This window comes from Camponotus vicinus, unplaced genomic scaffold (genome assembly GCF_025532165.1).
Source record: "Camponotus vicinus isolate PSW18456_S1 unplaced genomic scaffold, iyCamVici1.0 SCAF_7, whole genome shotgun sequence".
Taxonomy (NCBI): domain Eukaryota; kingdom Metazoa; phylum Arthropoda; class Insecta; order Hymenoptera; family Formicidae; genus Camponotus; species Camponotus vicinus.
The window spans coordinates 4,425,239-4,439,146 of record NW_028141979.1 but is presented as its reverse complement, the minus strand read 5'-3'; the positions used below and the strand labels follow the sequence as shown (position 1 = coordinate 4,439,146).

Here is a 13,908-nt window from a genome sequence, read left to right as displayed (position 1 = left end):
AATTTTAAATTAATCGGCCGTAGAGAGATTGGAATATCGTCATAATATAAGAGTACTTAATCGATTAATTGAATTTAATTTGGTTGTGTGATTTATTAAAAATTTCAATTAAAGCCAACATACGTTTTATCACATATATTATTATTTCTGGTTAATATTCATTATCTGCTTTTAAATATTTTCCTGAATATTGTTATTGCTATTTGAGTTAAAATCGATAATCAAACTTCAATTAAATTTTACGTAAGTAAATGTATATACACATATACAGAATGCCTCACAATCTTGGTAAAAATTTCAATGTATGTTAATGTATTTCAGTGTATTTTAGGGATAAAATAGAGTTAAAAATTTTAATAGGAAAATATTGCAACTACAATTTTTTAGTTGTAAGCGACTAGTTTGCCAATCTTTGATATCGTGAAATAAGTAATGTGAATTTGCGCGTTCAGATATTTCGTAATAGTTCATAATATTTCATATACATGTATATATATATATATATATATATATATATATATATATATATAAAATAAACACACGTAAATATATAATCAACATCTACGTATTAAATTTGCAATACAGAAAAGTAATACAATATAATATGTAATATAATATAATATTAAAAATATTCATAATATGAATTATATTGTAATATAATATTTTTATAAAATATTATATATAAATTATATATAAATATTATATTATATATTTTATAAAATATAATATTTTTATACAATATTATATATAATATAATATTTTTATACAATATTATACAATACAATATTTTTAATACTATATTGTACAATTAATATTATATTGATTAAATACAATTAATATTTAATTAAATAATTAAACAATTATTAACTTTTATATGACAATAGTGAATAATTAAGTATATAGTACATTTATAAATATTATCACAATCATTTATGCTGTATTTTTAATTTCTAAACAGTTAATGTCTTAAAAATCTAGTTATTCAATTATACGAATAAAGACCGAAAATATTTTATCTGCTTTTCGATCTCCGACCTGCGTGTTTCTATCTTGTATTCAACATTGGAAATGATTGAATTTTTCCTTATTGGAAGCTCCTTTTTCAGGAATTTCTTTATCTAAAATTGGATTATGTTAATAATTATTATCAATAAATGATATATTTAATAATTGTACTGTCACATATACAGAGTATCATTTTGAACAGATTTATAGAAAAATATTATATAAAATATACAATAATTATAGTGAAAAGTAAATTTTAAAATAAAAACTTAAGAAATATAGAAATATAGAATTTAATTTATTTAAAATTTACCTCGTCCAATTGTCTCTTAGAATACGCATTGTTAATCATAACAGTTAATGTCACAATATCATTAACTAGCCTGTGAAGAATAAAACAATACATTTATAATTCATTCAATAAATCTTCATGTCTATGTGTAGTATAGCTTTATTAAATAATATTGTTACCCGTGTCTTATTGATTTGTAATTATTTAATAAACTTGTAAGCATATATTTAGTATGCCTCTCCATGACAGAAAGAAAAATATTAGCATTTAAGGCATAAGCTCGATTCGTAAGTCCAAGCTGTTTATTGAGTTCAAATATAATTTGTGGTAATTTAATTTCTAAATAATTCACAATAATTCCAGAATTTTTGCTGTAAGCGAAGCATTCTAAAATTGTATCCTTTCCTTTCATGTAATCATTAAAAATTTTATTCCATGTATTACGATCTGCTGTTTTCAAACCATTACAATATGTCCACCTCTTCCATCCAGGTAAAAGTCTACAGAAGATAGTCCAAAAAAGAAATAAAAATTTTCTAACGAAATTGTGTTAATAGTTTAAAATTTAATAAGTATCATTATATTTAGTTTATTCATTATTTACAAGAACAGATACAATGTTAGAGCAAATAAACGTTTTTAATAGATAATTTTCTTTTATATTTCTTTAATATTTATGTGGCTTCATAGCATCAATACCATAATAACTAGATTACCAATTTCTTATTTGTGTGTGAATAATTGTGTATATATTTTATCATCTAAATAGGTATGGATTTTATATCATCTAATGGATTCTTAATACATATATATTGATATACAAAGTGTTTCATAAGATTGTGTTAACGCTCGTGAATGGGTAGAACGCAATAAACTGAACAGAAAAATCCTTTACCATTCTGTATAAATTTTCGCAATTTTCAATAATTATTGAAATATTAATTAAAAAGGTGAATAAGCGCACGTTTTGAGCGGTAGGCATGCCAGAGGCTAGTGTCACGTAGCAATGAAAAAACAAGAGCCGAGGAACGCGTGATCAAACTTTACGAGACACTCTGTAAGATAGATAATTTTATAGCTATAGCTTAGATAATTAGATAATATTTTATAGCTTAGATAATTTTATAACAATAATATAAAATTAATTACAAAATAATTTTATAATGTCAAAAAGAAATTTTGCTTATAGATTTTACATTTTCTATATGTCAAAATGGTCGAAACATGCCATCACAGTACAAACGTAAATGTCTTCATTTCTATTAACTGTAATGTATGCAAAAGATAAAAATAATATTTACAATAAAATGAGTTTGTCGATTTGAAAATTAAAGAAAATATCTTTTACAAAATAAAAGCGTTACTTATTCCTACTCCACACAATTTTGTATGCACATTTAAAGAAAGATAAATATTTTATTATATATTTAATGTCTTACTCTATTATTTGAATCAACCAGATTTAATACCAGATTTAATACTAAAAACATTCAATTGCGAACCTATCGCTTCAAGAGATTATTATAAACTGACAGCTCTAGCGGCATACCTGACAGTATATAGAAGGTACGTAGTGTTATATAAATATTATCTTGATTATACGTAGAATAGGATATTTTACGCATCAACAGAAGTCAATAGGTATATACTCTCTTAGTTTTTGTATTGTTTTCGTGTAAAATAAACATTACGTAAGTATATAATCAACATCTATATATTAAATTTGTAATACAGAAAAGTAATACAATATAATATGTAATATAATATAACATTAAAAATATTGATAATATTTATAATATGAATTATATTGTAATATTTTTATACAATAATATACAATAAAATACATATTTTTATACAATAATATACAATAAAATATTTTTAATATTATATTGTATAATTAATATTATATTGATTCAATACAATTAAATAATTATTAACATTTATATGACATTAGTGAATAATTAAGTATATACATTTATAAATATTATTACAATCATTTATGCTGTAATTTTAATTTCTAAACAGTTAATGTCTTAAAGATTTAGTTATTCAATTGTTGAATAAAGATCGAAAATAATTTGTCTGTTTTTCGATCTCCGACCAGCGTGTTTCTATCTTGTATTCAACATTAGAAATAATTGAATTATTTTTCAGCTCCCTCTTTACGAATTCTTTTATCTAAAATGGATTATTTAAATCATTATTATCAAAAAGTGATTTCATATTTAATAAATGCACTGTCATACATGCAAAGTATCATTACAAACAGAATTATAGACAAATGTTATATAAAATATATAACAATTATAGTGAAAAATAAATTTTAAAATAAAAACTTAAAAAAATATAGAAATTTGATTTATTAAAAATTTACCTCGCCCAACTGTCCCTTAGAATACGCATTGTTAATTATAACAGTTAATGTCACAATAACATTAACTTCCCTGTGAAGAATAAAACAATACATTTATAATTCATTCAATAAATCTTCATGTCTATGTGTGGTATATCTTTATTAAATAATATTGTTACCCGTATCTTATTAATTTGTAATAATTTAATAATCTTGTAAGCATATATTTAGTATGCCTCTCAATGACAGAAAGAAAAATATTAGCATTTAAGGCATTAGCTCGATTCGTGAGTCCAAGCTGTTTATTGAGTTCAAATATAATTTGTGGTAATTTTATTTCTAAATAATTCATTATAATTCCAGAATTTTTGCTGTAAGCGAAGCATTCTAAAATTGTATCCTTTCCTTTCATGTAATCATTAAAAATTTTATTCCATGTATTACGATCTGCTGTTTTCAAACCATTACAATATGTCCACCTCTTCCATCCAGGTAAAAGTCTACAGAAGATAGTCCAAAAAAGAAATAAAAATTTTCTAACGAAATTGTGTTAATAGTTTCTTTAGTGTTTTATAAATAATTTTTGACATAAGCGATAACTAATTCCTCAAACATATGAAGAATATAAAAAATATCCCGGTAATTATGCATAAAAGGGGCCTCCTCTCCGATTTGCTTTATTATTAAATATGTTATAGGGGAGATCTTCCCGAGTAATTTCGTATATATATATAAGGGTCGGACTCAAATAGTTTTGGAGATATAGATTGAAAAAAAATAAAAATAATAACTACAAAAATAATTTTAATAGAATTATGTATTTGTAAACTTTGCTTTGTCTTGCAAAGTACATGCAGAGGCACCGCATGTTCCGCCCCCCCTATATATATATATATACGAAATTACTCGGGAAGATCTCCCCTATAACATATTTAAAAATAAAGCAAATCGTAGAGGAGGCCCCTTTTATGCATAATTACCAATATCCCTACAAAGCATCAAGTATCATGAGAAGACTTACTTGTTTTCTTCAGGATTTTCTAGATGCCATTTCAAATGATGTCTAGACTTTTCTTCGCAAGGATTTTTATTTATAATACATTCCCACTTTGCGAGTTCTTGTTTTAAACATTTAGTATGGTCGTTGATGTTGCTTTCGTCATACAGATTCCAGTATTTACTTCCAAATTTCTGCATAAAATCAAACCTTAGCACGCTCTAAAATTTAATAAGTATCATTATATTTAGTTTATTCATTATTTACAAGAACAAATATAATGTAAGCGCAAATAAACATTTTTACTAAATAATTTTCTTTATATTTCTTTAATATTTATGTGACTTCGTAGCATCAATACCATAATAACCAGATTTACCAGTTTTTTATTTGTGTGTGAATAATTGTGTGTATATTTTATCATCTAAATAGGTATGGATTTTATATCATCTAATGGATTCTTAACACATCTAATCGATATACAAAGTGTTTCGTAAGATTGTGCTAACGCTCGTCAGGGTACAACGCAATAAACTGAACAGAAAGGTGCTTTACCATTCTGCACCAATTTTTGCAATTTTCAATAATTATTGAAATATTAATTAAAAAGGTGAATAAGCGCGCGTTTTGCGCGTAGGCATGCCAGAGGCTAGTGTCACATAGCAATGAAAAAACAAGAACCGAGGAACGCGTGATCAAGCTTTACGAGACACTCTGTATATACATTTTAGTTTATGCATATTGATGTATCGATCGATGATTTTGATATATGATCAGTTATTTTCTTAATTTAAATCTGTGGCATATCAAATATAAATTTTAAGTATTTCAAACTTTAAATCAATTAATTTTTTTATAAAACGCATTTACAAGTAGATTATTATGTACTAGATTATTAAGTGTTATGAAATGTAACAAAATTATCTTAAAATTATAAGTCAATTTCTCTACAAAATGTTTGTACATTTTTAACACCGTAAACATTCTAATACTACCGAAGAAAATTAATGTAAGGAAGATAATTGTTATACTGTGTTCTATAATTTCCTAAAACGTTCATTATTAATTACATAATTGATCATCAATTAGCATATAAATCCTAAAGTATTATTATTATAGGAAAACGAATTTATGAAAAATTCAAAATTTATAAAATGTGATTATATTAAATTTAAAGAAAAAAACATATGTAAGGGACTTTTGAATTTAAATTTCTGACCTTTGAAACAAAAAAAAAAATAAATAATAATATATAATTAATTTTTTGTTCAGTTTATTACATATATCTACTTTAAAAAAATTCATTGTTATGATACGAAATCGTTATATTATGCAAAAATAATTGGTGTAATGGATGGCATTTTATAAAAAACTGTTTTTATATCTATACATATATATACCTTGAATTCGGGATAAAAATCCAAGAATGGGAAGATATTCGACAAAATTTCAAATGCTTTGAACATAGGATACCATGCTATATAATCTCTCTCCTGTTCCAAATAAGAAGCGAGTTCCCAAAATACAGAGAATTCAAGTTTCTTCTCCATCGCAAAATGAAACGCATCATTGATGATTTGCGCTCGATTGAGAACATGAATGTTACTATATTTTTCAGAATTTAAGTATCGTGCAATTTTTCGCCAATTCGCAGTATCATAATTGACGCGATAATATCCTGTTATAAAATAAATTACTTTTGTCGATTATTAAATACTTCGAAATTATATATGTTAATTAAAAATATTTCGAGATGTTAAAGGTATTGAATGTATTATTATAATTAGAGATGTTTGCATCCTTTTTTCTGTTTTTATTGTTTAACATAAAAGCTGTATCAATTCTACATTTTATAGAAAGAAATGAAAGTTTCACATATTATTATACTATTAGTAAAGTTTCAATATTCTTGTAATATCTTTTCTTACGTCTTATATTATATGTATATATGAGTTTTAATACATTTCATGATTATTTTTAATTAAAATTTATGTCATATGTGATATTTAATCTGATATACATGATATATATATATATATATATATATGTATATATAAAGTAATTGGACAATTCTGAGAATTTGGATATGCAAGGAATTTTACTACTAATACTAAATGGTACTAATGTTAAATGGTTTTGACTACAAACATGATATATGTACTGAAATATATATACTTGAAATTATATATAATTATATACAATAAATAAACAATAAAGATATAAGTTTTTTATTCAATATTTACCAACTTGTTGTAAGTTGAGAATAACCCATTCATTTTTCTCAATAAAGAAATACAAGTTTGAATGCAATGGTGTTAACCAAATACTCGTCCAAGTTACGTTAAAATCCAGTTTCGACTCCGTAGTATAAGTAACAGGTATATAATATTGGTTTCTGAATTTGTTGTATAATTCTACTGATACGATTAGAGAATCATTAGAATTAAAATAATTTAGCTTCACTTCTAACACGGAAGAATAGTTCTGCATAATCCACGAATCTATCATGTCTTTTATATTAAAATCATACTTGAGATTCAATTCAATCATCCTAGATCTCATAGCGTTCCATAAATGATCGGTAGTTGTTGCTTCAGGATCATTTAATCTATAAGATTTAACATTAGGATAATTTTAACATTATATTAAAATTGATAAATAAATAATAAAAAAGAAAATCATAATTTATATAATTTATTTTCGCATTTTAATCTATAATGTAACTCCTACAGAAATAGAAATTTATGAACTTAAATATAATTGTATATACATATATATGTATATATACGTATATATATATATATATATATATATATATATATATATATATATATGTATGTATGTATATATATACACAATTATATTATACACGATTGAATCATGCATTGAATCGTGCATTTTATATGTTATAAAAATAATACAAATATATGTACATGTATGTAATATATGTATAATATATATTTTTTATAATATAAATTTTTAATAAAAATATTTTATATATTTCATTTACACATTTTTATAAATATATATTAATAATTAATAAATATATATTTTATAAATATATTTTATAAATATATATAAATATATTAATAATATATATTTATTAATAATTGTGTTAGCATTTGTCGTGACTGAATAAATAATAATTTTAATTTTTATATTACAAAGATTTTAGAGCGTTTATATTCTATGTTTGTAAAACTAAATTCTCGAAATTATTCAATTTGAATTATTTGTTAGAAAATATATTATTATATTATTAATATATTAATATATTAATATATTATATTGTTTAGAAAATATGAATGTCTATTACATATTTATTAAGAAAAATTTAAGTTGAAATTCAATCTCGAGAAAAATTCATAAATATAAAATATCAGTATACATTTGAGATTTCAAATATCTATGTCATGTAAACATTACAACGAGAGAAATATATTATTAAATTTGTTATATATTTCGACTTCCTTCTCCTCTATGATGTATATTATTATCCATTATAATGTACTTACCGATTGTATTCATTCATTCTTATTGAAAATATATCAGACGATGATGTTCGTTCTAACATGCGCCATATGATGGATCCTATAATGTTTGAAAGAAAAAAAATTTAGTATAATTAGAATGCCTTTACTGCAATGCGCAATAAAGGTTTGTGAATATATCTGTAATTAATAATACTATCTATATCACACCCAAAATTTGTGTAATTAAATCTAAGTAAGCAGATATAAAAAATTGTTAAATACATTTCCACGAAAAAATTTATAATAATAGATAAATACTAAATAATTAAATATTTGTTTTAAACAATTATAAGGAATCTGTTAGTTTTATATTTTATTATGATATTTTGGAGTCTTAGATAAACGTATATTTATAATTTAAAAAAATTACACATTATAAAATGATATAAAAATTAAATTTTAAAGTTAGATATTTTTCTTATTATTGTTATTATTAATATTATAATAAAATATATTAAAAATAACAATAATGAAATTAAAATTTACAAATAAAGGATTTCGAACGGGTTCTTATGGAAATTAAATTTCGATGAAATTTGCTGAAAATTTGGAAATAAATAGTTTATGTGAAAACACAATACAAGTTAAAAAAATGTCAAAACATAAATGCGATATCGGTTGATGAAGTTGTTTCGTCGCGTACAAGTCAATTTATTCAAATATCGAAATAAGGCGATATTTAATTATTATTAAGGAAAAGTAAATAATATATTAGAATGATACACAGTTGATCATTTTTATTAATACATTTTACTAATATATTTAAATGGAAAAATGTGTGTGTCGCCGCATCGCCGCTGCTGTCGCCATAGTATCCTATTTGATATTTGATAAAATATAATTAGTTAAAAGTATAATAATATGGACTTTAAAAATTTTTGAACGGCCATAGGAGCCAAACGCGGATGGTAGTGCGTAAGCTCAACGAGAATTAAGTTTTCGTTGAAACTTATTTGTGTGCACAGGGCACTAAATTTTCTTGGTACGGTACCAAGCAAATTTAAATAATTCTCAATTCGAGAAATTATTTAATTATTATCCCTATTTTCCTCCCTATTGCAGTGTTGTAGGCGAGAAAAATATAATAATATGGATTTTTCCTAAGTCTCCTCCTTCAGATGGGGGAGGGGTACAACTTTCAAAATTCCTTTAAAAGATTAGACTCTCAAAATAATTGAACACCTGTTTCATGGTTTTCCGTAATTTTTGAACCGTTTCTGAAATATAGTGAATGGGAACCTTATGGATATCCTATATATACATGCATGTATATTTTTTCCTCGTAAATATAATATATATATATTAATAAAAGTAATCAACTATGTGTGTGTGATTCTATTCAATAATACATTATTTATTTTCCCTCAGTAGTACTGAAATAATGCCTTATTTCGACATTTGAACGCTTGTAGTAATGAAACGGCTCCATCAAACGATATCGCGGTTATTGTGATTTTTGATTTACCACATAAACTATTTATTTCCATAGTTTCTCCAAATTTCACCAAACTTCAAAATTCAATTTCCATAAGAATTGTACAGGGTCTTTTGTTTAAAAATGAATTTTCTCATTTTTTATGAAATTAACATTAAAAATTAATAATTATTTAATTGTTTAATTATGCAATGTTATACGCATACCTTTGATAGCAGAAAGGGAAGAGTGAAAATATTTTTCAGGGTAATTATTATATTCTATAATAGAATTTATAACAACATAAGTATTTAAATAGAGTAATTCATGTTGAACTTGAACTACAAACAAATCCATCATTCGTGAATTTGGCAGAGCCTAAAATCAATTCGATATAATCATAATTAATTATAAATAATCAAAAAGAAAAAGTTTTTGGTACATATCGAAACTAGCTTATTATATGTTATTGTAAAGAATAAAGTTTGTATGTGTGTTTGTGTGTGTAAATTTTTCTGCGATAATTTTAATATATAAACATATATTTAGTTCTTATAAAATTTCTTTTACTGGATTTCTAGAAATTTAAAAGACTTGGATTCTTATCATTTCTTATAATTAAGAAATAAAACAGAATATTTGCACAAATATTTCGCAATTATCTACATTGCTAAACTGTTAATCATTTGACTGCGTATTCAAATAGTATTAGTAATAAAATAACCTTGTCGATAATGAAGGCTTGAAGAAATACATTAAATCCTTCGATTAACCATGTATGAGGCCATAAGTAAGTTGGTTTGCTAATATATTTTTGTAGCATCCCACGTGCAATTAAACTTGCAATTATCGGTTTGTATGCGACAGGATCTAAATCTTCATTATAAGTGATATCTGTTTCACTAAAAATAATTATACGAATATGTATGAAAAATTTTGAATATTAATATAATTTCTTATGTAAATAGATTATAATATAATAGGTAATTAAAATATATCTATATTTTTAACTATATATATTACCGATAAAAAATGAAACCCAAAGTCTGTTCGATTTCATTTTGTAAATCCGGGATTACGACATGATCCACAAATGAAACAGAGGTCCGCTCAAGTTCTCTCCTCAAAATATTCCAATTACGAATGTATATACTAGCGGAAGAAATAACAGTTTTCGCAAATTCTAGATGCGGTTTCGATTGTGGTCTGAACCATATGGATGAACGAATGATTTCATCCGAGAGGATGATCTGATGAAAACCGGATACCAGAAATGCTACATTATCTATGGAGATCAAAGGAGTCTCGTGAAAATATGTCCATATCACACTATCTTTCGTCAATTCAGTATCTCGTATTGGCATATTTGACAAAGCTTTGTATTTTGGATGATGCATTATAGAAATAAGAAAATTAATTCTTAATTCTGGCTTGTCCCAATATGGAAATATTTGCTGTTTCTTCGTTTGATACCTGTTTCTTCGCTGGATACCAGTTGCGATTAACCACCTGCCGTATTTTAATGATATGCTTTAGATAATGACTAATATTAGATAAATATAAGCGTAAGGATGCACAAATATACAATTTAATTTGATATTTCAATATGTTCTTCTACTTACTCTTTTTCTCCATCTTTATTTATGTACGGAATTCCGAAAGACTCTCTTACGATATTGATTGGGATTATAAAGTTTATATACAGATCGTATATTCCATGTAACAAGACATCGCCGAAATCGAGCACGAGAATATTGTTTTCAACACGAATCATTGGTTTTATTTCAGAAATTACACTATTATTTTTCTTTAATTTCGATGCTGTTATATTTGCTGAATCCGGTACATACAAATTTATGTATTGTTTTGCATTAGAAATATTTAAAGTGATCATGCATTCGCTAACGAGATAATCATTGAGTAACATTATCTTTATGGTATAATGTATCGGAATTATATAATCTGATATATTGCTTGATTTATTGTTTAATACACTGCGCACGAATTTAGATTTTTCATCGATTTCTATTCCTTTGATTTTTGATTCTTCATCATCCATAGGACTCGCTATTGCTATTATGGCAAGATACATTATACTACTACTTAATAATAGTTTTAAGAATGTCATGTTGAATTTCACTTGGATATCTATAAAAAACGTTTCTTCATTGAATCAAGATATTTACAAAGAGTATGCAATTCAATCGACTTTTGTGTGAAAAGCGTTCAAGAGAATTTACTAACGGTTCATAAGAAAATACGGTAAATGTAAAGAAAGATTAAAATAATATAGTTTAATAAATAAAGGAATGATTAGAAAAGGTAAATATAAAAATTATTGAAACGATATATGAAATATTTTTCTTGGATTTGAATATTAGGAGACATGAAGTATTAATCTCTTTCTTATATATATATATATATATATATATATATATATATATGCTAAATTTAATTATATCTTAAATTTCAGCATTAAAATGTTTGAGAAATGAAGGAATATTCTCAACAACGATATGGATTGTATGTTTACTAACATGTTATTTTCAAGATCAATCTGTTCCTTAAGTAAGAAACATATTAAAAACATACAAACAATAAACGTATAGCGCAAATCAAATATTTGAAATTTTGATGATTTAGCTGATTGGATTAATCATTCGGACAAAATTCTAAATAGAACTATGTTAATAATTTTATAACACATCTTTTTGAATAAAATGTTAATTTTTCATTATTTGTTGTTTATTCGTTCATTACACATCCAAATTAACATATGCTACTGGTCCTAAACATTCATTATAAAAAATATTTTAAAAACAACACACAGGTAATATTAAACGTTTTTGAGATAGTATAAAAATATATAGATAATATATAGATGGTATAAAATTAATTACACAATAATTTTATAATATCAAAAAGAAATTTAGCTTATAAATTTTACATTTTCTATATGTCAAAATTGTCGAAACATGCTATTACAGTACAAACGTAAATGTCTTCATTTCTATTAACTGTAATGTATGCAAAAGATAAAAATAATATTTACAATAAAATGAATAAGTCGATTTGAAAATTAAAGAAAATGTCTTTTATAAAATAAAAGCGTTACCTGTTACTCCACACAATTTTGTATGCACATTTTAAAGAAAGATAAATATTTTATTATATATTTAATGCCTTATCCTATTAGTTAAATCAACCAGGTTTAATACCAGATTCAACACCAAAAGCATTCAATCGTGAACTTATCGCTTCAAGAGACTATCATAAACTGATGGCTCCGTTGGCATACCTAACAGTATATGGAAGGTTATACGTAGTGTTATATAAATATCATCTTGATTATACGTAGCACAGGATATCTTACGCATCAACAGAAGTCAATAGGTATATACTCTTTTAGTTTTTGTATTCCGTTTTTGTATATAAAGTTTTATTTAAAAGAATTTTACAGACAATTTTTCTAGAAAACCATTCGCGAGAGAAAATTAATTGAAGAATTACATTCTCTATATATAAGATAAAAATATTTTACATTTTATATTATATCTTTATCATAAAGAATTATCTGTTTTCAAGAATTTAATGTATATGGTAAAGAAGAATTACTTATATCTTGTACTATTTAAAGTATATTTATTTTTAAAATGCTTATTTAGATATGATATTTATTTTTATAATTCATTTATAAGATATTTATTTCCTACTTGTAACGTTAATTTTTACGCAAGTTAATATATTAAATGCAATCATTTGTTCGCTATGGTTGAAGATCCGTTCTTTCACATAGAGGTAATTTTAAATTAATCGGCCGTAGAGAGATTGGAATATCGTCATAATATAAGAGTACTTAATCGATTAATTGAATTTAATTTGGTTGTGTGATTTATTAAAAATTTCAATTAAAGCCAACATACGTTTTATCACATATATTATTATTTCTGGTTAATATTCATTATCTGCTTTTAAATATTTTCCTGAATATTGTTATTGCTATTTGAGTTAAAATCGATAATCAAACTTCAATTAAATTTTACGTAAGTAAATGTATATACACATATACAGAATGCCTCACAATCTTGGTAAAAATTTCAATGTATGTTAATGTATTTCAGTGTATTTTAGGGATAAAATAGAGTTAAAAATTTTAATAGGAAAATATTGCAACTACAATTTTTTAGTTGTAAGCGACTAGTTTGCCAATCTTTGATATCGTGAAATAAGTAATGTGAATTTGCGCGTTCAGATATTTCGTAATAGTTCATAATATTTCATATACATGTATATATATATATATATATATATATA

The 13,908-nt window shown here is 24.1% G+C and overlaps 1 protein-coding gene across 3 annotated transcripts; it reads right to left on the bottom strand.

Annotated features, from left to right (window-relative positions):
- Positions 1 to 895: 895 nt before the first annotated feature.
- On the bottom strand, positions 896 to 12,839 carry LOC145975183 (aminopeptidase N-like). Of its 3 annotated transcripts, none has more exons than XM_083105487.1 (12): positions 12,710 to 12,839; positions 11,217 to 11,742; positions 10,618 to 11,103; positions 10,319 to 10,496; positions 9,822 to 9,972; positions 8,163 to 8,238; positions 6,891 to 7,255; positions 6,048 to 6,325; positions 4,672 to 4,868; positions 1,477 to 1,797; positions 1,319 to 1,388; positions 896 to 1,118 (listed from the first exon to the last, which is right to left on the bottom strand). In XM_083105487.1, the coding sequence occupies exons 2-12, from the start codon at positions 11,720 to 11,722 to the stop codon at positions 987 to 989; spliced, it is 2,760 nt and encodes a 919-aa protein (XP_082961613.1). In that variant the 5' UTR covers positions 11,723 to 11,742; positions 12,710 to 12,839; the 3' UTR covers positions 896 to 986. The 3 variants fall into 3 exon arrangements, with proteins under 3 accessions (XP_082961613.1, XP_082961610.1, XP_082961611.1); XM_083105484.1 differs by lacking the exons at positions 896 to 1,118; positions 1,319 to 1,388; positions 1,477 to 1,797 and adding exons at positions 3,329 to 3,475; positions 3,672 to 3,741; positions 3,830 to 4,150 and having other exon boundaries at positions 6,048 to 6,343; XM_083105485.1 differs by lacking the exons at positions 896 to 1,118; positions 1,319 to 1,388; positions 1,477 to 1,797 and adding exons at positions 3,329 to 3,475; positions 3,672 to 3,741; positions 3,830 to 4,150.
- Between the last annotated feature and the right edge of the window lie 1,069 nt (positions 12,840 to 13,908).

Bases quoted from the DNA above. Each gene is read 5' to 3' on its own strand.
- LOC145975183 (XM_083105484.1), bottom strand. From the start codon at position 11,722: ATGACATTCTTAAAACTATTATTAAGTAGTAGTATAATGTATCTTGCC. The intron at 6,344-6,890 runs GTAAATATTGAA...AATCGACAAAAG, and splicing joins TCTCAACTTACAACAAGTTG to TAATTTATTTTATAACAGGA. The intron at 4,869-6,047 runs GTATATATATGT...ATTAAATTTTAG, and splicing joins ATTTTTATCCCGAATTCAAG to AGCGTGCTAAGGTTTGATTT.